This window comes from Triturus cristatus, chromosome 8 (assembly GCF_964204655.1).
Source record: "Triturus cristatus chromosome 8, aTriCri1.1, whole genome shotgun sequence".
Taxonomy (NCBI): domain Eukaryota; kingdom Metazoa; phylum Chordata; class Amphibia; order Caudata; family Salamandridae; genus Triturus; species Triturus cristatus.
Window position 1 is genome coordinate 1,639,127,479 of NC_140591.1, and position 24,145 is coordinate 1,639,151,623.

General features: G+C 43.1%; 1 protein-coding gene across 1 annotated transcript in view; it reads left to right on the top strand.

Moving 5' to 3' along the window:
* LOC146808472 (transient receptor potential cation channel subfamily M member 2-like) overlaps positions 1-24,145 on the top strand; it is a 2,315,843-nt gene that overhangs the window by 1,237,871 nt on the left and 1,053,827 nt on the right. Inside the window, exon 16 of the mRNA XM_085623958.1 lies at positions 11,622-11,788. Coding sequence (XP_085480084.1) covers positions 11,622-11,788 — 167 coding nt within the window. The remainder of the gene's footprint in view (positions 1-11,621; positions 11,789-24,145) is intronic.

The following is a 24,145-nucleotide window of genomic DNA, read 5'->3' on the forward strand; positions in this document are numbered from 1 at the left end:
AAACACAACTTTTTCTCCAATCTGGCACCGGAACCTGTACAGTGATTCCCAAGATTCCTTGATGAATTCCCTACCCATTTCTTCATATCTGCCTGCCTGCATTTGTTCAAGTCAATATTGAAATGTAAAAGTAGTGACCGGAAGAGTTTGTGGCCATGGATTAACCATTCTGTGGACGGTGATTCTACAACTGTGAAAGCTAATCTGTCCAATTTTTCATTGCGCAGAATTGTATACTTTGCCCCCCTTTGTGCCATTTCTATCTGTTTTTCCGTCAGATTGTTACGAGGAAGGCAGGGACGTGCTGTTTATGAAATTCCAAGGCACATAGCCTGCACGCAAAGATTGCAGCATCCAGATTAGCAACATAATAGAACGCAATTGTGATTGCCCGTGTTGTAATATGGCCAAATCTTGTTCTAGTACCTCGATAGCAGATTATACAATGTTGCCCAGTGAATATATTCTGGATGCTAGTGTCGTTACCCCATTGTCGACCACTGCTAGAGCTTTTTCCAGGTTTATACGATCCACTTCTCGTAATCTTCCTGCCTCCACTTGGGATATTTTCCAAATCTCATTGTAGACAGCATAATAGAAAGGTTTGTGACGTGGATTCCTAGGACCTAATAAAAAATCCTGTAGGTCCACATCCTGTGAAGGTAAGGATAAGTGTTGTTTCACCTGTGTGAGTGTTGTGGTTTTTAGCCAATCGAGGCATAACTTCCCAACACTGTATGATGTCAACACCCCTGGGTGTTGTCTTTGCACATAACTTGGATCTGGCCTATTAATACTAAATCCTTTAGTTTTACCCAACAATCTTTCTTGACAGTTATTGGTGTCTACGGGCCAAATCAACCATTCCATCCAATCAGGGTCTGATCTATTGCTTTGCAAAATGCCATCTACTGTAACCTGTTTTTGTGATGTTATGTTATCCTTGGTGTGTGATGGTGCTGGCACCCGAGGTGTATTCAAATCTTTATTCTTGGCTAACCCAAGACAAGTTGTTTGTTGCACTTTTTCATTCAAGAACATTATTTGTCGAGGAATAAGACCTGCTCTAAAAAGTGCCTCTGTTCTCTGGACCTGCCAGTCTCTAGAACCCTAGATTGATTTTAAGTCTATGGTGTCTTCTCATAGGTTGAACCCTTGTTCAGACAACTGGGAAATAAAGGAAGCAGAATAAATCTGTTTGGCGTTCGTCAACATATTTTTCTTGTAGGTGCAACCGTATAGTAATATGAGGCTGGGTCTGCTGTGTTAAACCCTAAAAAATATGGACATTTTTGTGCAAATGTTTTTGAACTGCTTTTCGGCGGTGTCGGGCAATGTTCCCATTGGTGATATTTGAAAACATTCCTAGGGTTAGCAGATTTATGCAGAAAGCGATGACCATAAAGTTGATAGCAATACATTTTCTCAAAGTCTGATGTGTCCTCTAACATTTCATTATTAGAAAAGGCAGCAGATTTCTCTAAATCAGACGACATATTATTTACAGTTTCATAATCCCAATCATCGGAAAATGTACTGGAGGTAATTATATCACTCAATGATATTTTCAATAAATGTGGTTTTTTTAAACGTTCAGTCGGGCCAAATATATTGAAATCAACCTTGTCCCACACTGTACCATCAGGTATAGGAACTACTGTAATGTTCACTGATGATATGTCTCTTTTTCACGATGTGATTATAGGTGCCGTTTCAGAATCATATTCACTTTTTGTGCCGCAGAGCTTTCTCGAAGATAAATTCCATTAATAAGCATGTTAAAAACTATTACCAGGCCTATCCAGAAAAGTATCACTGTAGATACCCAGAGTTCCACCCAAGGTGATACCAGGTAAGTCTTTTTAAGAAAGTTCAGAAAATCTTTAAATCACTGTAGATTAGTTTTTTGGGCTTGCGTTGTTTCAGGTTCGCTTGGATCTAATGAGAAGGTGTCAAAGTCAATGAAATAGCCAGATGCAGTTCGATCAATTTTCGGTAGTTCCGCAGGTTTGGTGGAAACTGTAGCTTGCTCTCGTTGGGGCATGTTGACGTAGATAATCATGTTTGGTCGAATTGAAATTTGTCTTTCAGTGGAGTTCTCATTTTGAACTTCAGTTTCAAGAGAAACGAGTTCCATTGCTTGTTGCTTAGTTCTTCATTCTGAGCAGGTGACCCTTCAAACATGATGAGTCTTTCCATTTGGACTTCTTGTATAGTTGTAAGAGGAGGGTGTCTGTTACTTCGGAGTCCACGCAGCCTACTATTCAGTATCGGCCACAGAGTGTGGTTTGATTAGGTCAATTGAGACAAATCTTTTCTCCTTTTTCCCGGCAAGAGGTAGCAAAAGTACTGTTCTTGTTCCTTCAACTGCCAGGACAGGTACAGGCTTTCTGTATGATGGCCCAAATTATTTTTTGTCCACTATTCTTTCTCTGACCAGATCCCTGACTTTAGGGATCCAGACAAGTCTTGCCGTGACACTTTTTACTTCCCTAGTGGCGGTCCTTTTCGTCTGGATATTACTCTGTAGCCAAACGTTTATGGATGTCAAAGGGTTTTTCATCCGCCACTGTGCCTTCACAATCAAGATCAGGTACCCACATTCTCATCCCAAATAGGACCTCATAAGGAGTGACCCCCCCTAGAGAGCTTCTTGGCGGACTATTTAATGCCCTCTGGACTCCGTACAGGTGTTTTATCCAATTTCCACCTGAACCTAAAACTCTAGCTGTTAAAGACTGCTTTAAGTCCCGGTTTTTCCTCTCCACGACTTAATTTCCCTTGGGATGGTACAGAGAGGAGTACCGCAATGCTACACCCGGACTTCCCATAGCTTTCTTGTAAACCTTAGAGCTAAACGCGGAGCAACGGTCAGAATGTAATGGGCCAATTGCGTATGTCCCAGAAAGACTTGCAAATCTTTTATAACAGTTCGAGCGTCAGTCAAGCGCTGGGGCAACACCCAAAGGAACCTAGAGCAGGAATCCCCTGCAACCATGATATACTTGTAAACCTCATCAGATTATAAGGGGCCGCAGTGGTCCAAATAAACAAACGCTAGTGGTTTGTCTGATGATAGTATAGGTGTCTGCACTGGTCGTGCTATGGTGGAGCCTTTCATCTGCTGACAGATGTCGCAGTTCAAGACATAGTCCTTAGTCTGCCTTCTTAGTCCTGGCCACCTGTAGCATTGTTTCAATAGAGAAACCCTAGCAGAAACTCTTGCGTGTGCAGGACCTATACCCTTGTATGCTGCTAGATTTAATCCTAACCTTCGATCCATATTTGGTATTACTCTATCCCCCACTCCTGGAATTCGAGCAAATGCAGCATTGTTTGCATCTAACTTGTAGGACTGCTTGAGTGGAAATCTTTTTGGTACTGCTGTGTTATTGTGTGTAGCAATAGTCGCAACCATTATCTCACCATTTATCCTCGTTTTTGAACAAGTGATCGCAGCTACGGAAGCTGTACGTACAGCCCCCTTTGCGGCTTCGTCTGCCAATGAATTCCATTCAGCGTGAATGCCATCACGTTGATGACTCAATGTGTGTATCACGTGAGCCCTTGGTCGTTCGTTTTTCAACACCGCTACCTGTTTCCATAGCGTTTTGTACTTAATTGTGCCACCTTTTGCATCTTTATACCCGTTTTGTCCCCAGTGATGTAAATATTCATTAAATGACTGTAAACAGTAAAAGGAATCACACACTATTAGTGTGGGGAATTCTCGATCCATATTTACTAGTGCAGTATTAGTGCTTTTAGTTCTGCCAACTGTGCCGTGCAGTCTCCTAGAGACTGTGTTTTTCTACACTTCGGCTGAAGCTTTCCATCTTGCATGCATCCTTTAACGATAGCACACGCGGCGCTGTATTGCTGTTTATTACGTATGGCCAGCTGCTCAGAACCGTAAGTGTAAATTATATATTCATACTCATCTAGGCACATTACTTCATTTGGAAGATGATATTCTTGTTCGGATTGCAGAAATGCTTGTGTTTTTAGATTTGGGTCGTACCAGTATTCTGCATATGTTGCGGTGAGAGAATTTGCCCATTGTGTCCATCTTGAATGTAAGCCTTTAGCACTGGGAACGCTTGCCTTTGTCACAGCCTCTAAGGCTGGAAAAGGTATAACGACTATTATATGTTTCCCTTGAGCCAGGGTTCTTTCTTTGACTACAGCAGTCTGTACCACTGTTAGAATTTTTTCTGTAGATGCGAAGCGCATCTCAGCATTTGTGTACAAATGAGATTTATATACTATTGGTACTGTCTCACCTTCATTATATGTTAGATAGGTGTACCCAGATTGACCTGCAACTATACGGATCACTAGGTTGCATACATTTACGCGTGTCTGTAAGTGTTTTGAAGCTATTATGTCAGCTTGTAAGGAACGAAGAGTATCTCTGTGTTCCTGTGTCCATTGCCTAACTGAAAAGTCAGGTTTTATCAAATCGTAGAAAGGTTTTATTCTTTCTGCGCACTCCAAAATGTATGTTCTTCCAAAGTTCATGAATCCCAGGATTGATTGTAAATTTTGGAGGTTGGAGCAGAGCACATTTTCTAAAAAGTTAGCTGCTAGACTGTTCCCTTCACTTGAAAGTTCCTATCCTAGAAAAAGGACATTAAGGTGTGCTATTTTTGATTTTTTAAAGTTGAATTTGTAACCCTCAGAGGCAAATCCCAAGATTATGATATTCACTCTGTTCAAGGGTTGCTCCAGGTCATCGTCCATTAGCTAAATATCATCCACATAGGACAATGCCTCCTCATCCAGATTCGGTTACTCTGGCTGAAAACAACCCCGGGCCATTCTAATACCCCTGAGGGAGTCGGCAAAATTGCCCTGGGACCTTAGCACTGAGAATGCTTTCAAATATCTGCTTTCAGGCGCTATATTTTGGCAAAAAAATCAATTTGAGATATCAGCTTTGTTTTGGAATTTTTCCGCGCAATGTTATTCATTAATGCCTCACTGTATGCATCGCTGGCTGGACCGTAAGAATCCTCATGATGTACTGCGTCATGTTTCTGTAAAGTTTTATTAATTATGTGTGAAGTATGAGTAAGTCTGGTCCTGGCATCGTTTTGATGTCAGGATGTGGTGTGTAGGCTGCTAATATTGGCCATGTTGCCCCTTCTCTTCCGAGCGGGCTGAGTCTCAATCTTCTTCTTGTATGGGATAGGGCACCTTTAAACCAGTATGAATGTTCCTGGTACATGAGCAGAACCTCAATGTCCTCATACAGACAATATTCCGTGGGTGGTTCATCTTCTGTGTAAAAATGAAAAGTTTTTTTTCTTGCATATGCTGCTGGGAATGTAACCCACAAATATAATACCTCTGTTCTATATGATTTGTGTGCCTCAATCACGAAAGCTACTACGCCACCCCTAGGTGTTAAACCATGCGCTAGCACTTTCAGGATGACTGCATTCTAATGTTTGCCGCAATATGTATTGCGTTTGCATCTTTCTCGTCTTCCGAGAGTGATAGTCGCTGTTCTATTGGGTCTAAGACCTGGTTTGTCATTGTGTTTAAAACACAAAGGAACTTTTCAAGGGAACTAAGATATGGTGTTTTGCACAATTTTAGGAACACTTTGTCCTTCAAGCTTGATTAACCAACTGCTAATAAATATTTTTTTTGCCTACTCAGCTGTAGTGGAGTTTAGCCTACACACTCAAGACGTCTCTGGTGTTTTGTGAATAGGGATTTCTGAGAAAAGCATGACTGAACTACTCAGATTTTACTGTTAAATAAGTACGCAACCAATGTTGGTGGTATAAAAAGCATACAGGATCTGCATGTTTAGACAACATACACTGTAGGATTGGTGTCAGAAGAACTCTGATCACCCCCACCGAGTATGCTGGCCTTCTTGTACCAAGTAGCTCACAGTGCCACTAGAATCTCCTCTTACCACGGAGAGAATAGTTCCTGGCAACCTGCGAACATGACAACCCTGATCCCTCAGGACCGTGGAAACAATATACTACTTTTCGCTCAGTCACACGTGCTTACTTAGTCTGTCTCAGAGAAATACACAGAATAAACAGGCTGGGTGTTTTCAATAAGAATTTATTGAACAGTTGTTATTCTGTTGGAGAATAGATTAGCTGCAACAACCGTTAGGCAGTATAAAATATAGAAGATTAGCAGTACGATAAAAGTAAATCCATGGTATAGCTCTACCTTCTTACTACAGTCATGAATACTTATGAATTTATAAAACACATGATAAAAGATGCGTACTCCTACGATGCCTCCCTATCTAGATGTAACTCAGTGTACCTAGCATGTATGTAGGTGTTAAGCCAAGAATCACTCTAGGATTTAGTCAACCCCATCACCTGAAGTGAGAGACTGTGGGACCTCTGTACTGGTCTCAAGTTGGACACCCCACGAGGGATGTTAGACCACTGCGAGCTGGAGTGTCTGCATGCAGGAACTTCAGCATCTCTGGTCAGTGTGTCGGCCGGGAAGTCTCGGTCTCCCCTGTCTTACCTTAGCAAGATGTGATATATATATATACCCATAGGTCTCCCCAGGGATCCTACCTTGCGGTATTACTGTGTCGGCCTAAGGATTACGTTGGACATGAACTTTGTACGTAGATTTTATACAGGAGATGTGAGTCCTGCTGTGCTTCCAAGAATCCACATGCATAATGCAGGAGATTTTGAATTTAGGGAAAACCCGGGTTCTGACTGCACTGTGATTTCTAGGTAAAAGGTCAGTCTCTGTAAACCGTGACAAGTGTAATGTAGGGAGAAAATATAGGTGGCGGGTAATGAGATTACCGGGGCCTATGTTAACCTATATGGAATATAACAACTCACCCCAGGGAACAACAATCAAGGGTCCCACGACAACCATGCAAGGCCATGTGAATAGCCCCACAAACTTCTCCCTGCCTTCAACTTTGGAATCTCAATTGCAAGCACAGATAACATCCAGCTCTGAGCCAGCCACATTTCATTCGCTCATTAAGAGACCCAGGAGGAACAGCACATTCGACCATGAGCTTGGCAACTTTTCAGACCAATATCTAGCCTCACTAGAATGTCAAATAGAAGCCCAAATGGAGGCATCTCTGGTACAAGGTCAATCAAGACTTCAGAATATCGACAGGTGGGACCGGTCATCTAACCACCAGAGTGGCATTCAACATACCTATTCCTAGCTCCATACAAGTAATCTGTCATCACTTACAAAAACAGTCAAAGGGGAATAAACTGATAATCACATCATGGAATGTCGCTGGATTGAAATCCACCCAGTCATCCAAATCCGGTCTAGCATACTTGTATTACAGAAATATCATCTGCCTACAGGAAACGTGGGCTCTAAACCCAACCATTTTATACGGCTACCATAAGCCCTTCAAGCCTGCCACACATACAGGAATATTTGGGCATCCATTAGGCGGCCATTCAATTTTCACAAAGCAAACACGCAAAATGGAAGCAACACCATTTAATCGAAACAACCCGGTGCTGCAAGTAGCAATAATTACAGGGCTAACATTCGATCAGAAGGCCTTCCTTCTGCTCCTCATTAACTGTTACCATGATCCCTAAACTTTGTGCAATTTATGCACTCTGTAATAACCAAGAAGGCATTATTTTGACTCATCCCTTCCACTAAGTGGTGATTGTGGGGCACTTTAATATTAAAGCCTTAGGTAAGGTCTCCAACGCAACTCGAACGTCCAAGGAGCAGGGACAAATTAATGATTTGCAAACTACGTTCAACCTAATCTTCGCTGAACATGCATCAATAAGCCTACATACTTAACACAAGCTCCGTACCACATTCAAAGGATTATCAACAATTGGTTACATCTCCATGACCTCTCCACTGGTGAATCTCTAGCTCAGTTTTGAAATACCAAATCGAGGGGATGCGACCATAACCCCTTGGCTTTAGCTTTGGAACTAGGGATCCCAGTAGCAGATAAATTCCACGCAGTGGATACCTAAACCGGAGTTGAAACAAGCAAGATTTGACAGGAGAATCAAATGGAGCTCCATATACCCCTCCCAGGTGTCTAAATGGTTTAGCAGGCAGACTAACAACCCCAACAATATAAGTGTGGGGGCGATGCAAAAAAACTCTTGACACAAGGACTAAAGAGCTGTTAGACTCTATTATGGGCCCTAGGATTTGCCAATATATTCCAAAGCCTGCAAGAGTAACCCATCTTAAAATACTTCTCAATCAGGGAATTGATATTCAGTGGAAAGTTTCGTGAAAGGCATACAAACAAATCGTATGGGAAGCTAGGAAAGCTCTTGAAGAAAAGGAATGGTCAAAGATTCATCGAATACTCAAGGATAGATCACTTGCTTGCTTCTGGAACTACGTGAAAAATTTAAAATCACCATATTCAACAAGGGAAAACGGGGTCTACGAAAGCAGATGGGTGACTCATGTGAAACAAACTATTTTCTGGTCACCCTGAATTTACAACCTGTATGGCCAAATATAGGCCAGCTGACCAACTTTTAGGGGGTCACCAGGAGTTAACCTCAGCAACCCAAATTTTAACTCTCATTAAGGATATGAAACTTGACGGGGCATCAGGCCCTAATGGTGTTCCAGCGGGCATCTTTAAATGTGCACCGGAGGGCTGGGCAACTATTTTATCCCTGCTATTTAACTCTGCCTTCAGTTCCGGTCAAACTCCAGAAGCCTGGAATCCTGGGTAATAGACAACGGGCTGCTTCCTTTTTTTCAAACAGACTTCCGCTGAGAAGCAGCCACCACTGACAACATCATTGCACTGGCCGCCCTAAGTCAGCAAGCTGCTCAATGCAAACAGCTCCCACTTTTCTGCTGTTTTATTGATTATAGTGCAGCTTTTGACAAAGTTGACGGACTGACACTGCAGTGGAGGAAGCTATCACAATGGGGAATCCCATCTAACCTCGTAAGGGCAATAATTTCTCTTTACTCCGCAACATGGGTCTGTGTGAGAATTGGTCCACATATGCTCAACCCCCTAATCCCCACTGCAAGGGGTCTAAAGCAAGGCAGCAGATCTAGGGAACGCTCAAGCAAACAGCAGCCTTGCCCTTCCTTGAGTAGGGCACAGGTCACTCCACATGCTACAGTACAAGGACAACATAGTTATCATGGATCACACAAAAGTGGGCCTCCAACGAGCACAGACCAGCCTCCATGCATACAATGAGGAAAGCTTCCTCACTATCAATTCAGAAAAGACCAAATTCGTAATCTTTGGGTGCTACAAGAACAATAACGCCCTCTCATGCACCATGGGGCCTAAGACCATCACTACGGGAGTAAAATATACCTGTTTGGGGGTGTGGTTTACTGAATCTGCTTAACAATCTACCCACAAAAGGTCGCTAAAAAAGAAATCAATCGCTATCATTTATGGTCTAGCCAGCCTCAACAAGAAACTCAACAGCCCTTCTGCTGCAGCAATATTTAAAGTTACTCATGGCTCCCTCCTCCAAGCACTACAATATGGCCACCAGGCTATTCCCAGTGCTTGTTGGGGCTGCCTTGAACATGCTCAGTATGTCGGATACAAGAGGATCTTCCAACTGTCTAAATACCTCCGTAGATCAAGGCTTCGATTGGAACTAGGCCTGGTAAAGCAAACACTAAGTAGTGAAGCCTGCCTTAGACTTGTTTTCGAGAAACTGTGAACTTCATGGAACAAAAACTACAGAGGGCAGCTGCATCCCTTTCAATAGATCTAGCAGCACTTGTCCTTGATTCCATTGCCTTCATGGCATGGAAAACGACAATCAACAGACAGGTTTGCCTAGTTTCATTTCAGCAAGACCTAGCAGCATTAGGGCCCTTGGAGACCTTACACACTTTAAACTCTTCATACTTGGTGGGAAGATTCCAGCCTTATTTATCTGTCACCATCAACTGCAGAGTGCAGGGTGACATTATGTACATGCGCCTCCTTGGCCTACCAATAGTGGATTTTAACCCGGCATGGACCAACCAAAACAATGGAGGTGCTTGCAGGCTACGCAAGTTCAAACGAGAATCATGGTTCCACCTTCTGTGCTGCCGCCCTGCGATTAGGACGCAAGGAGGGTCCTACTCAAACCAATATTCTTGACAAAGGGGATCCGCACTTGTGCAGAGGCATCTTCCGTATGTTTTCCCAAACTGACGCACCCTCTCTATCAAGGTGCGGGAAATTCGTCAAAATACTCAGAGACGCCCTACAACCTCGTCTTGGATCTTCTCAATCTGTAAACGAAGTTAAAAAATGTAGAACTTATTATTACCCTAAGAACCTCGAATCCACCTGGCCCGTGCACTGGGATCTTTCCCCAAGTAAACTTCTTAAGCACACCACTTTATGATTATTCTGTTTGCTTTGCCTAAGTTCATATCTGCTGGCTGTAAATGCTGTTTGGACAGTAGTCTGGTCTCCTTACCCAATTAACCATATTTTAAAGTTATAATTGTAAGACACACTAATTTTAAGATCTAAAAGTGTTTTAAAATCTATTCATGTCATTACCAACACTTATAATGAGAATAAATAACAATTATGCCTCCGTGAGAAGCAAGTTTAGCCACTCAATTTATATTTTTACAGCCAAATGGATCCTATGGTTGCGGAGACTAGCATCTGATTTTAAACATGTATAAATCGTATATTTACTGTACTGTATTAGGACTATAAAATGTTTTTATTTCTTTTAACAGAAAATAAAGTAGGTAAATGGTACTCTGTTTTTACATCATGTAATGGTTTTATTTAACTGATCAAATAAAGCAATTGCGATTACACCTTGATCTACAAAATGCCTACGGTGTCGAAACTTTGAGCCCGATTGCGAGTTTTGGTGGAGCAGGCAGCATGCCACCGCTGCGCCCCTGCACTGCTGAGACTTGCTGTCACCTGCCCACCAGATCACGACTCAAAAGTCATCTGGTGGGCAGGCGATGTAGCGGTCCCGCAGCGATGCCTCTTTCAAATGCACTGCAGTGAGACCACATAACAAGGTTCCTGCATGACATGGACTCAAAAGTCCATGCTGTGCATGAACTGGTGTGCATGCACACAGGGGAACACATGCTATGCCGCCATGTGTGCATCCACATGTGGAGTAGGCACAGGGGGCCCTGTATGAAGAAAATTTGAACTGAGATGCTGTCGTCAGATACAGTGATTTATGTATCAAACCCTTGGAAATGCTCGCAGCATAAATCATTGATGATCATATGCCGGGCTCTCAATGAATGGACATACTGCTAATAAGATTGTTGGTGCTGGACCACCAGTGAAAAACGTTATCAAGTATGCCTGAGGATTTCCAGAAGTCCTTCACCCATATGGTACACATGGTTCCGGATGTGGCAAAGAATATTTTGAGATTTGGCCAGCACACTACAGATTGTGTTGCTTGGGCTATGGACAACTGTGTTATTGGACATCGTGCTTGGATGCGTGCCATTGGCTCTTCAAAGGCTACTCTAGCTTCTCTAGTGGCATGCCCTTTGATGGGGTCAAGAAGACAATCTCTTTGGTAGAACACTTTATGGACAGCAAAGTTGCAGCTTACTCTCCGGTGCTACTTTCCTCTATTTTCTAATTCCTCCAGGTGTATCAGAGGTTTCAAGGATACTCCAGGGGCGTTGCCTATTACTTGGGGCAGTACTAGCAGCATGTCAAGCAGATGCTCTAGCTTTTTCGAGGCTCCAGGGGCCGGGGAGCTGGTAGACCTGAGCTCACTAGGAGAGTATCTGTCCTCCTCCTCTTCTTTACCAGGTACTACTACAGCCTGGTGACTTTAGTTTCCACTCCTGCAGCCCTGTACAGCTATAGAGGTCAGGATTAAGTGTCTGCTTTAAGGCTAAAGCGCAATTACTTTGGGCCAATAGGCCTTTCGTATTGTTTAGTTTGGCTACAACCTCTCCCTTCTTGACTAATACTTCCCATATTCCTCAAGATTTTACAAAAACGTCAGTGATTCATGCCATTTATGTCCTGAGAAGTGTCCCCCCCTTACAGGCCCACAGGAGGAATTTCAGTTTCGAGGTGAGGTCACAGCACTTTCAATGCACAGTCTTGCCCTTCAACCTTACTTATCTTCTGGAACACCCCTCCAGATGGATAATAGATGTAAAGTTATATTCTTCGCTGCTTGCTCTCCTGCAAGCCATGCAGAGAGAACTTCTCAGAGTTAATAGTGATTCAAGTTAGTTCACTAACACTGTCAATGTTCTCAGTCTCTCAAGTTGAACTCCCCTTCTGAAGGCTTTGAAAAGACCGAAGAACAACTTATATCAGCACGTAGGGGTGGCACCTACATGCTATCTAGTCAGGATATGGACTGTAGGTACAACAGAGGCCTATGGCACCACCTGCTGGCACGCTGGTGCTATTGCTGGCAGTGCTCTTTGATCCCACATGTAGGGTGCTTATGGCTTTAACAAGGATTCCCCTTGACGGAGAGCTAGGATTACCAGTCGGTAACTCAGTCGGTAACTTATCTTTATGGTTCCTTTGGTACCAAGCCTGATTCTAAGTCATTAGTTAGATGTTACTTGATGCATTCGAAAGCCATCAGGGAATAAGAGGCCAAGCTCTATGTCACACAGCTTAAGAAGTTGGGCTGGTCGAAGTTGAGGTTGAGTTCATGAAGTAAGTCAAACTCAAAGTTGAAAGGCTGTGCTAGGGATAAGACAAAGAAGAAATAAACTTGTAGTTCTTCAAAGTCCAGGCATTTACACTCCAGGGGGGCTGTCACACAGGGCCAGTCACAGTTCTTGTCACCCAACTTACACTTTGATTTCTAACTGGAACCCGATGCCAAATCTAGAGACAATGCACCCTGAGCTCCTTGGCCCATCGCCAATGCTAGAGTAAATGAGAGCGTTCAAAATGACAAACTGCTAATTTTTAGAAGGTTTAGAGATCCTTATAGATTCATAGATCCTTTGGGGTCTCCATTAGGTCTGTCATTGGTGGGCCTTCCACTTGTGCTGACTGACCCTGGTCCAAATCACCCAGCTCTGCTATTGGCATTGGACTGGAACTCCGCCCCCAATGCTGGAGACCTCGCTGCTTGTCCCTGTGGCTCCATTGTCATTGATTCCTGATCCATCTATGGCTTCCCAAAGCAGATGTTCATACTGAAAAAGGTTCTCCTCAATTTTCTCTGCTACAACACCTACATTTTCTGAAGATGCAAGACAATTTGGGATAGGATTCAGATGCCTTAAATAGGCTTGAACATGCACAATAAAAAAATTGAGGAAGCAGATAATACACTCCTGCCTCACTATACAGATGCTGGCCTTGATTTTAACCTGCAAAACTCCAGTGCTAGGATACTTCCCAGGAGTCCACCCTGAAATTGATGTTGTAGACCCCTACTGAGTTCCAATTTTACAGAAGTGGTTCACAGGGGTGCAGAAGTCCAAGAATTATGGCTCTCTACTAAAGAATCCTAAGGGTAACCCCCTTATAAAACATCTGGCTCCTAGGCCATCTACATCTGAGCCATTGTTGCCTTTCAATGAAGCTTTGGGTAATCCAGTTTTAGCAACCTGCTCAAGACCTTTCTTGGCTTTGGCAGTGAAGGGCCCTATTGCTGTTTGTCACAGACCAACACTAGGTGACCCTATGTTTCTGACACACCATGCTGCTCCATAGAGCCTGGATGTACAGGTCTCCATGGATTGCATAAACCCAGATTCTTTTCAGACCACTCCATCAGACAGGGGCTCTAAAAGATGCTTCAGTAAAAGTATTTTCTTCTGAAATTCCTACATTGCGTTCTTTAAATGCAATTTGTCTTCTTGGTCACTGCACACATATCCTTTGAGATATGGTATACAGGTTTTGCCTGTCTTGCCGGAAGATGTGCAAACCACCTTTCCCAAAACAATGCAAGAGAACAGGATACTGTGAAGTCTGATCTACATTCTGAATTTTAGGGACTGATTCACAATCATAAACACACACTGTTGTGTGTAATTTTACTATTTTTTTTATAATTTACAAACTGAGAACCTGATTCAAAAAGGTAAATGTTGGACAGGCCACACGAAGGGCTTGCTCCCTCCCCGCATGACAGGGCCCAAGCCCCGGCCCGCCAGGTGTTACCCACAAGAATCACCCGCACCCCGTCTCCCGACGGAACTCCTGCCCCCGGACCTCCATGTATCACGGGACCGAACCACCACCGGCTCCCCCGGCCGGATCAAGCCGCCATCTTGGGCCCTGCGCCACGAGGCCGCGTGGCCTCCACCCGACACTAGCCCTGGGCCTGGCCGGCCCCGACATCCCGGCACCACCATCCACCCAGGAGGGGAACGGACCACTTGGCAGGTCAATGGGAAAACGAAGCGTCCAGGGCTCTCCCCCGCCAGGTGCCGATCGCCTCCAGCTCCCCCAGGCGCTGGCTCCACCCCCTGCTGGGTGTCTGGACACCTTCATCCCGGACCCTCCGACCTCCAAGTGCGAGGGTCCGGACATCAAAGGGCGCCAGACCTATAACTAGGGCAGCTCCGGAGCAGGAAGGCAGTTGTATCCTGGAGTCGAGAGACACCGAGAGAACTCAGCCTTGACGGACTACTGGCGCTGCCGTAGCCCTGCCTTGTGAACTATCGACCTGCCTGCTGGCGCTGCCGCGGCCTTCTGCAACATCCATCCTCGTCGGGACCTGCTGGCGCTGCCGCGGTCCGTTGTAACAACCATCTTCACCGGGACCTGCTGGCGCTGCCGCGGACCGTGTATCGACCATCTTCACCGGGACCTGCTGGCGCTGCCGCGGGCCGTGTATCGACCATCTTCACCGGGACCTGCTGGCGCTGCCGCGGCCCGTCCAAGCTAGAACACCGAGCTCGAGGATTGTGAGCTATCCACCATACCATCTCAACTACCAGACTGGTAACCAGACTGTCCCGCTACCCCCTTTTCCCCATCTTGAGAGACTTGAATCGAGGGGACCCCTGAGTCCAGACCTCCTTGTACCATTTCATCGTACCTTAAGAAATTGCCTATAAAGAACGCTAAATCTTCTCCTTGTGTGGTGTCTGTCTGTGGGGGGGAAGTTATTTATCTGTACGATCGCTGGAGACGGCTCTCCCCGGAGACCTCTCCCCTTGTCCTCGGCCGACCCTCCCGGTCCGTCTAACAGTAAACTTAGACCAAAAGCCAAAGATTACGGCTTTCGCTAATCACAAACTTAGCTGTGAGTAGTTCTTTCACGTTCACGCTCGGGTGGAGTCTAAACACTTGGAGCGAAATCTCCACTCTAAGAGCATCGATTCCACCACAAGTGCGGAGATTGCATACGTAAAGATACTACTTGTAACTTACCTTTGTAATATCGTAAGCCGTAAACTTAGATTTTTGATCTAAGTTTACCTTTGTGAATCAGGCCCTCAGAGTTAATAGTAAGTTTATGACTGCAATGACTCCACAGTCAGGGCTGAGAACTAAGAACATAAAAAGATAGGAGAGGCCTACTCTTTTATGGTCTGAGCTCCCAAAACCGAATGTGGAGTTTCTACAGTCATAAACTTATTATTAACCCCCAAGTTATAAATACCCCCCCAAAACTGTAAACTTACACAAAAGTGTAAGACTACCTTTGTGAATCAAGCCCATACACTACAAATTACGTAGCATATGTTGTGGGGACCGGTGCCATCTTCAGACCAGATGCCTGGATGTACTCCTCTGGCATCCCTAGAGATGTCCAGACATCATTGATGGATATTTCCTTTTGGCAGGTCCAGACTTTTCACGCTGATGGAACCTTACAGAAATTCAAAGGCAAGTCTTCTCTTGTGGGTAGTTTATCCCATTCACCAGTTCTACCAGCAATACAGGAAATTAAGAGAATATTTGAGTGGTTTTACTTACTGCCAGCTGCCTCTCACAGCCTCTGAAACAGCTAATGCAAACCTTTTGTGATGCCAGAAGCAGAGGTGATGCAAGGGGATGAGCTTAACAACAGCAACATTACTCTGAGCACATTTTCTCCAGGCACCAGCACCAAACCTCTTTAGATCACCCTTCACCAATTTGTTGACACCAGTAGGTACTGGGATTGAGCATACCTGTCTTAGTAGGATTCTATCAAATTGGATCTTTCGGTTCTTCAAAAGATCCCAATTTGCAATGCCCTTCAGAGAGAGAACTGGCCTCTAATTCTCAAAATGTTATAGTCCCAAGAATGACAGACTAATGAAACTGACTCTAGTCTTCAAATTCTTGAACTTCTTCCTCAAAAAGTAGAAACTCAGAATGATGCCACTTGTTCAGGCTCTGCTTGCTTTGGTCCACGAGGACCTTGTGGTGTTGCTGGACTTGCAGAATGGGTACTTTGATGTACCAGTCCTACTGGCCTGCAGATAGTATCTTCACTTTGAGGTGGGATCAAACTACTTTGAGTTCATTGTCATGCCCTTTAGCCTTGCTTTAGCAATCTGGATCTTTGCTAAGGTTGTGTTGGTGATGACAGCACATCTTTGCAGGTGGTTATGCACATATTCTTGTACTGCATTTACTGAATGCTGAAGGCGGGCTCTCTCTTTACCTTACTCTTTCTGGGCACAATTACCTTGAAGGTCTTCCTGCTTTTGCAGTGAGTATGAACATTCATGGTATGATCATGCTATTTCTGGTGAAAGCTTCTGTTCTGGCTTTGATGGTTCTAAGACTTCTTGTGCTGTTGGTGTTGTGTATGCTGCTAGCACCCATGACCGTTGTCACTCGTTCTATCAACTTGGATAGAATGGAAGAAAATAAGTTACTTACCTGTAACTTCAGTATTGGAAACTTTCATAGATTTACATGCTTGAATCATTCCCTGTCATTGAGATGGGAGTCCCTGGTAAATCAAAATAGTAATGCGAAGCCATCATAAACTAGAAACTAGGCATAGGCCCAATTCAGTTTTATAAAATATCCACCTCTTTTTGTAAAAGAGACCAAAGAAAACCCACAACCAATCAGAGCAGCCTCACCCTTTAGAACCTTTCTGTGAGAACCTCAGACCTTCAGATTTTCACAGCAGTAGTGCTATAGGATAACGGTCAAAAAGAAGGTTGAGCTTTCTCAGGGGAGGAGGGTGGGTCTCATGTGAATATATGAATGTTTCTGATACTGGAGAACTAAAGTTACAGGTAAGTAACTCATTTTCTTACTCCAGTATTGGAACTTTCATACATTCACATGCTTGAATCAGAGTAGCTAGCAGTTATGAGCATATTTTTTGTCCCGATCCTTTTAGAAATAGTACATAGGCACAGAAAAAGTAAAAACCATCAAAGTGCTTTCTCAATCTAGACTCTGAAAAGTATCCAAATAGCATTTAATCTTTTTGCGGAATTATGCAGTAACTTCCAAGAATCTAAAAACAGTCATAGGCTTCTTGAACATGTGCAAAAGTTATATGCAAATAGTATACCGTGAAAAAAGAAAACAACATTTACCAAAGAATTTGTGAGGAGTTGGGAAGAAAAAGGAAGGAGGGATGAAGCGGAAAGCTTACCGCTATTGAAAAAGGTTCCTCAGGACTGCTTGGGCCACTGTCGTATCATCATGTGTCGAAGAATCCAAGCAGTAATGTCTGGTAAAGGTATGCATACTCTTCCAGGTGGCTGCTCTGCAGACGTCCCGGATAGGTACCCCAGCAAAGAGGGCTGAGGGCTGGAGAGGAAGAGACTGCCCTCGTGGAGTGAGCACGTACTTTCCCCTGTAGGGGTTTTCCAGCTAATTAATGACAATACTGGATAGAGCTGATAATCCAACGTGCAAACCTTGTTTAGAAAGGGGAAAACCCTCATGAGGAGCACTGTAAGCCACAAAGAGCTGAGTTTACTTCCTAAAGTGTTTAGTTCTTTGGAGGTAGAATTTTAGGCAACGCTGAATGTCTAGTGAATGAAGTGATCTCTCAGCCGTTGTAGGTTGAGGGAAAAAAGTCTTAAGAACCACAGGTTCATTTAGGTGGAAATCCGAGGGCACCTTAGGGATGAACTTCGGGTTAGTATGGAGTACTACTGTATCATTCTTGAACTGAAGAAACGGCTCCTGGATAATGAGTGCCTGCAATTTGCTAACCCTTCTTGCTGATGTCAGAGCCAGAAGAAGAGCCACCTTCCATGACAGGAATTTTAAGTCTGCCTTATGGACAGGAATGAAGGGATGTTTCATGAGCTGAGCAAAGACTACATTAAGGTGCCACAGTGGTGGAGGAGGCTTAATCGGAGGGAAGACTCGAAAAAGCCCCTTCATAAATTGTTTAATTATTCTTGCTGACCAAAGAGAAGGGCCTGAAACGAGAGATGGCCGCGAGGTGAACCTTAATATATGCATGAGCCAGGCCCGCGTTTGCCAAAGAAAGGATGTAAGGAATGATTTCATGAGCCGAAGAAGAGAAAGTATGAACTCCAGACTCTTGGCACCAGTGACAAAACCTCTTCCACTTCCTTCGGTATGTCTTGTTTGTACTCTGAGCACAAGCTTGGGAAAGGATGTCTCTACATTCTGCGGACAGCTTCGGGTCGAGAAACTCTCTGTGCTTAGGAGCCATGCTGATATTTGCAGGGATTTGAGATCCAGATGCAATACTTGGCCCTGGGACATCATCAGCAATGATGGGATAGGATCCAAGGGAAACTCTTGCTCCACCGACAGAAGAAGAAACTTTGTGTACCAGTACTGGAGAGGCCAGAACGATGCTATGAGGATCATTTTGCAGGTTTACGCCTTTAACTTCCTGAGAAGCCTTAGGACAAGAAGAATGGGGGGAAAAGCATAGACAAAGGCGCCTGACCATGCCATAGAAAACGCACTCCCCCAGGATCCCGAATGGTGATGCCAGCTTGCAAAGTACCGGCATTTCCTGTTTTCTGGTGTCGCAAACAGATCTATGGACGGTCTTCCCCACAGTCGTAAAATGTCATCCAGTGTCCTCTGATCCAGCTCCCACTCATGGCAGACTGACTTTAGTCTGCTTAGTGTATCTGCCGTCTCGTTGTGATTCCCTGTAAGATGCTCCACTTTCAGTGAAACCCCACGTAGGATCGCCCATTCCCAGATACCTTCAGCTTCCACAGACAACAGACGGGATCTCGTGCCGCCCTGTTTGTTGACATAATACATAGCCATGGTATTGTCTGTTCTTATCAGAACCGATTAATTTTTTATTCTTGGGAGAAACGCCTGTAGGGCTAGGCGAATTGCTCTGAGTTCTAGCAGATTGGTGTGCAAAAGACGATGATGCTGTTGCCATCGACCACTTATCTGGAGGTCCTGTAAGACCGCTCCCCAACCCGCCAGGGATGCATCTGTCGTAATTATCTGAGGAGCTGGGGTGACCAAGAAGGAGAGACCCTGGGAAATGTTCTCCTTGTGAATCCACCATGAAGCGGCTTCTCTCATTGGTGTAGTGACTGTGATCATGTCCTCGAAAGACCCCTGGACCTGATGCCACTGTAAGTCCAGTTGCTCCTGGAGAGAACTGGAGATAACGCATTCGTAGTCTGCAGTGGGGTGCACAGATATAATATCGAGTTTTTTTTTCGACCTGCAGAAATATTGAGTTTTAAATATTGTAGGGACAGAATATCGACATCAAAAATATCAGTGACCAGAATATCGACCAGAAGGTAAGAAATATCGTTTTTGTTAATATCGAAGTTAGTAATATCGTTAGCAAAAATGTTGCTGTTAATAATATCGATGTTGATGTTAGTGTTATGTATTTTAGTATGTATTTTATATCTATGTGTTTCACATTTTTTGTTATGATTTGTATTTTTTTTTTATATATGTATTAAAGGTTTAGAAGTTACTAATTGTTTTTTTTTAAATACATTTTTAATTTTACTACCGTAGCGGGTTGGGGGTTTATAGGGGAATAGGGTGGGAAGTAATTTAATTATAGTAAATTAAATCATAATTTTTAGAAATGACTAATTATTTTTAATAACATTTTGCATTTTAGTTCCGTTGCGGGTTGTGGGTTTATAGGGAAATAGGGTGGAAAGTAATTTAATTGTAATTACGTAATTATTACTTTTTATTTATTGGTATTGATGATTAATTTATTGTTAATTAATTATTAATTGGTCATTAATTTTTATTAATTGATTAATTGATCATTATATTAATTGTGTTCATTTTTTTATTGGAGCGGGTTGTGGGTTTATAGGGGAATAGGGTGGGAAGTAAATTAGTTATGATAAATAAATTCATAATTTGAATTTTTGGTTATTGATTATTAATTTATTGTTTATTAATAGATAATTAATTTTGTTTATCAATTGATAAACTGATAAATATATTAATTGTGTTAATTTAGTTTAGGAGCGGGTTGTGTGTTTATAGGGGAATAGGGTGGAAAGTAATATTATTATAATTAAGTAATTATAAATGTTTATTTATTGGTATTGATAATTATTTTATTGTTAATTAATTATTAATTGATAATTATTTTTTATTAATTGATAAATTGATAATTATATGCAATGTGTTAATTTTTATGCGGAGCGGGCTGTGGGTTTATAGGGGAATAGGGTGGGAAGTAATTTAATGGTATTCAAGTAATTATTAATTTTAATTTATTGGTATTTCTAATTAAATTATTGTTAATTTATTATTAATTAATTATTTAATTAAAAAACGTATTTAAATGAGAAGTATGTAATTTTTAACCCCTACACTATCCAACACTTTCCCTAATGTTCCACTCTCTGGAGCTCGAATACTAATTTTTACCCCTACGCTATCCAACACTTTCCCTACTGTTGCACTTACCGGAGTGGGAATATAAATTTTTACCCTACAGTATCCAACACTTTTCCTACTGATGCACTCACTGGAGTGGGAATAGTAATTTTATTCCCTACGCTATCCAACACTTTCCCGACTGTTGCACTCACTGGAGTGGAAATAGTCATTTTTACCCCTACGCTATCCAACACTTTCCTTACTATTGCACTCTCTGGAGTTGGAATAGTTATTGTAACCCCTATGCTATCCAACCATTTCCCTACTGTAGTACTCTCTGGAGTGGGAATAGTAATTTTTACCCCTACGCTATCCAACACTTTCCTTACTGTTGCACTCACTGGAGTGGGAATAGTAATGTTTACCTCTACGCCATCCAACACTTTCCCTAGTGTTGCACTCTGGAGTTGGAATAGTAGTTTTATTCCCTCCGCTATCCAATATTTTTCTGTATATTTAATGTTTTGTATTATTTATTTAAAATTATTGTAATTTTTTAATTTATATATATTTTTTATATTTTTATTTATATTATTTTTGTATGTGTATATATGTATTTTTAATTTATAAAAAAATAACAATTTATAAGTTAATAAAGTAATTATTTATGAATATTATTAAGTAAGTATATATATTATATTTTATATGTATATGGTTAACTTATTTTAACATTTAGGGGCCGATTCAGATCCGGGTCGGAAAGCACTCCGACCGAGCCGGATCCGGAGTGTTTTCCGACCGAGCCGGAGTCCTGTAATCCGACCAAGCGAATTCGATGCGGCCGTATGCTGTCAGACTCGGTTCGGTCGGACTCCCATAGAAGTCAATGGGAGCCGGTCGTACGACGCGTACATGGGCTCCCATTGACTGAATGGGTACGTCGCTGACAAGTGCTCCCCCTACAGTGAATACACATTGGTGCCATCCGGACCGTACATGCCTGTGTTGGGGAGACCCATGGGTCTCCCCCTGTGTCCGAGTCGTAGGGCTGCAGGTGACAGGCGGTCCGATGCGGACCCCCAAAGGCAATCACCCGGACAATTTGCAAGCCGGACACTCCGGCTCGCACAGACTGTCCGACGTGTGCATTGTACTGGCTCGGTCGTGAATCACATCCATTGCATTCCACGGTTAGCTTACGACCGAGACGTACGGAGCGGTTCGACCCGGAAATGAGTCGGTCGGTGAATTTCATGTAGCTCGCATCGTACTTGTTCGCTCGTACAGCTGTACGAGTCGGGTGGAAAACATGTATACGGCGCGTTGTTTTTCCAGCCGGATCGCGTTCGGTGCCCTTCCGACCCGGATCGGAATCGGCCCCTATATGTATTAGTTAGCATTTTTAAACATTTAAAAAAAAAAAAATTTTTTATTATATTTATTATTTACTTTATTTTATATTATTTGTTTAACATTAAAAAAAACAATATTTTTAACAACGATAATTTTGACATCGATTTTTTTTTCTCTATATTTATGTACTTACCATGATGTAGATAGGATGTCGATATTCTTGACTTCGATATTTTTGTCACAATATTTTTGTACCACGATATTGCTGTAGTCGATATTTTGTCAGTGTTTCCTGCTGTGGGGTATCAGAGGAATGCAGGACTAAATGGATCCCAGAAGGGATTTGTAGAGGTGAACTGAAAGTGACCTTTTTATAAGTAGACGGGCCATCGACATCAGTTTGGTTTACCTTTCGGGTGACAGAAATGCCCTGTTCAGGGACATGTCCAACATGGCACCTAGAAAAATGACGTTCTTGGACGGACACAAGTTTGACTTTTCCCTGTTGAGGATAAGACCTAGACTCTTGAACAGCTTTGTACAGGCTGTCATTCCTGGCTGAGGTTTTGGAGGGGGCTTTTAGCAAACAGTCGTCTAGGCAGGGGAATAACTGGTGCAGTTGTCTTCTGAGGAAAGCCACTACCGGAGGCAGAATTTTTATAAAGATTCTTGGTGCCGTTCTGAGACCTCTTCCGGCTTCTGTGCTTCTGCAATTTGAACAGCCATCTTTGAATCTTGTTATGGAACTACTTAACGCCTCTCTTATTGAGGCTGTAATGCCGCCAATTTGGAAGCATGCAATGGTCCTTCCTTTGTTAAAAAAGGTCAATGCGGATCCCTCCCAGCCTGCTAATTTCAGGCCTATTTCTCTTCTTCCAGTTTTTTCAAAAGTCCTGGAAAAACATGTAAACTCTCAACTGTCTCTGATTGTTGAATCCTCTAATTTTTTACACCCTGCACAATCTGGCTTTAGAGCAGGTTTCTCAACTGAGACTACTCTGTTGGGCGTAACTGAAATGTTACGTCAACGCCTAGATGCAGGCAACACAGTGGCATTGATATTGAGGGACCTAAGTGCCGCATTTGATATGGTTTCTCATACCATATTAATTAAGTCTCTACAATCTTTAGGCATCTCGGGATCAGCATTAGGGTGGCTGTCCTCTTTTTTTATCTAATCGTACATTTCAAGTCTTTTCCTCTAGGGTTTCCTCCAATGTTTTTTCCTCGCCGTATGGGGTACCACAGGGTTCTGGTCTGAGCCCGCTTCTCTTTAATATTTATGTACAACATCTGGCAGCAATTGCAGAAGAAGCGGGTCTGTCATTGTTCTCTTATGCCGATGATACTCAGATCATCTTTTCCTTAGTGACTGAAAGTAGTTCTGGACCATCTACCCTGCAGGCGGGCTTGCGCAAAATTGCAACTTGGATGCAATCTAAATTGCTCAAACTTAACGGGGAAAAAACTGAGGTTCTTATTTTTGGAAAAAATGCAGACCTCTGGGGTACCCAACACTGGCCTGTTGAAATGGGACCCCTACCTGTACCCTCTTCCCACGTCCATAATCTTGGCTTTATCATCGACAATAAATTATCAATGAGACAACATGCAGTAAAAACTGCTGCCACATGTTTTACCATTCTTAAGTGGTTAAGAAAAATAATTTGGATGCTCCCTGCTGATGCCCAGAAGACTGTAGTCCAGGCACTGGTAATTTCACGCCTGGATTATGGAAACATCCTCTATTTGGGCATCAACAAGGATGTAATGCGCAAGCTTCAAACGGTGCAGAATGCTGCTGCTCGACTGCTTTGCCAAATTCCCAGAATGTCCTCTGTCTCTAAGGCCATGAGAGACTTGCACTGGCTCAGGATGGAAAATCGAACAAAGTTCAAGGCCCTGAGCTATATGTTTAAAATCAAAAACGGACTGGCACCTAAATATTTGCTGAACCTGGTACACCTCTACCAACTGGCTCGCCTGTTGCGCTCATATGCCCAGGAATTTTTTGAGATTCCTCGGATCAAGCTTGTAAGAATGGGTGGTCACTCTTTCTCCTATCTTGGCCCATGTCTC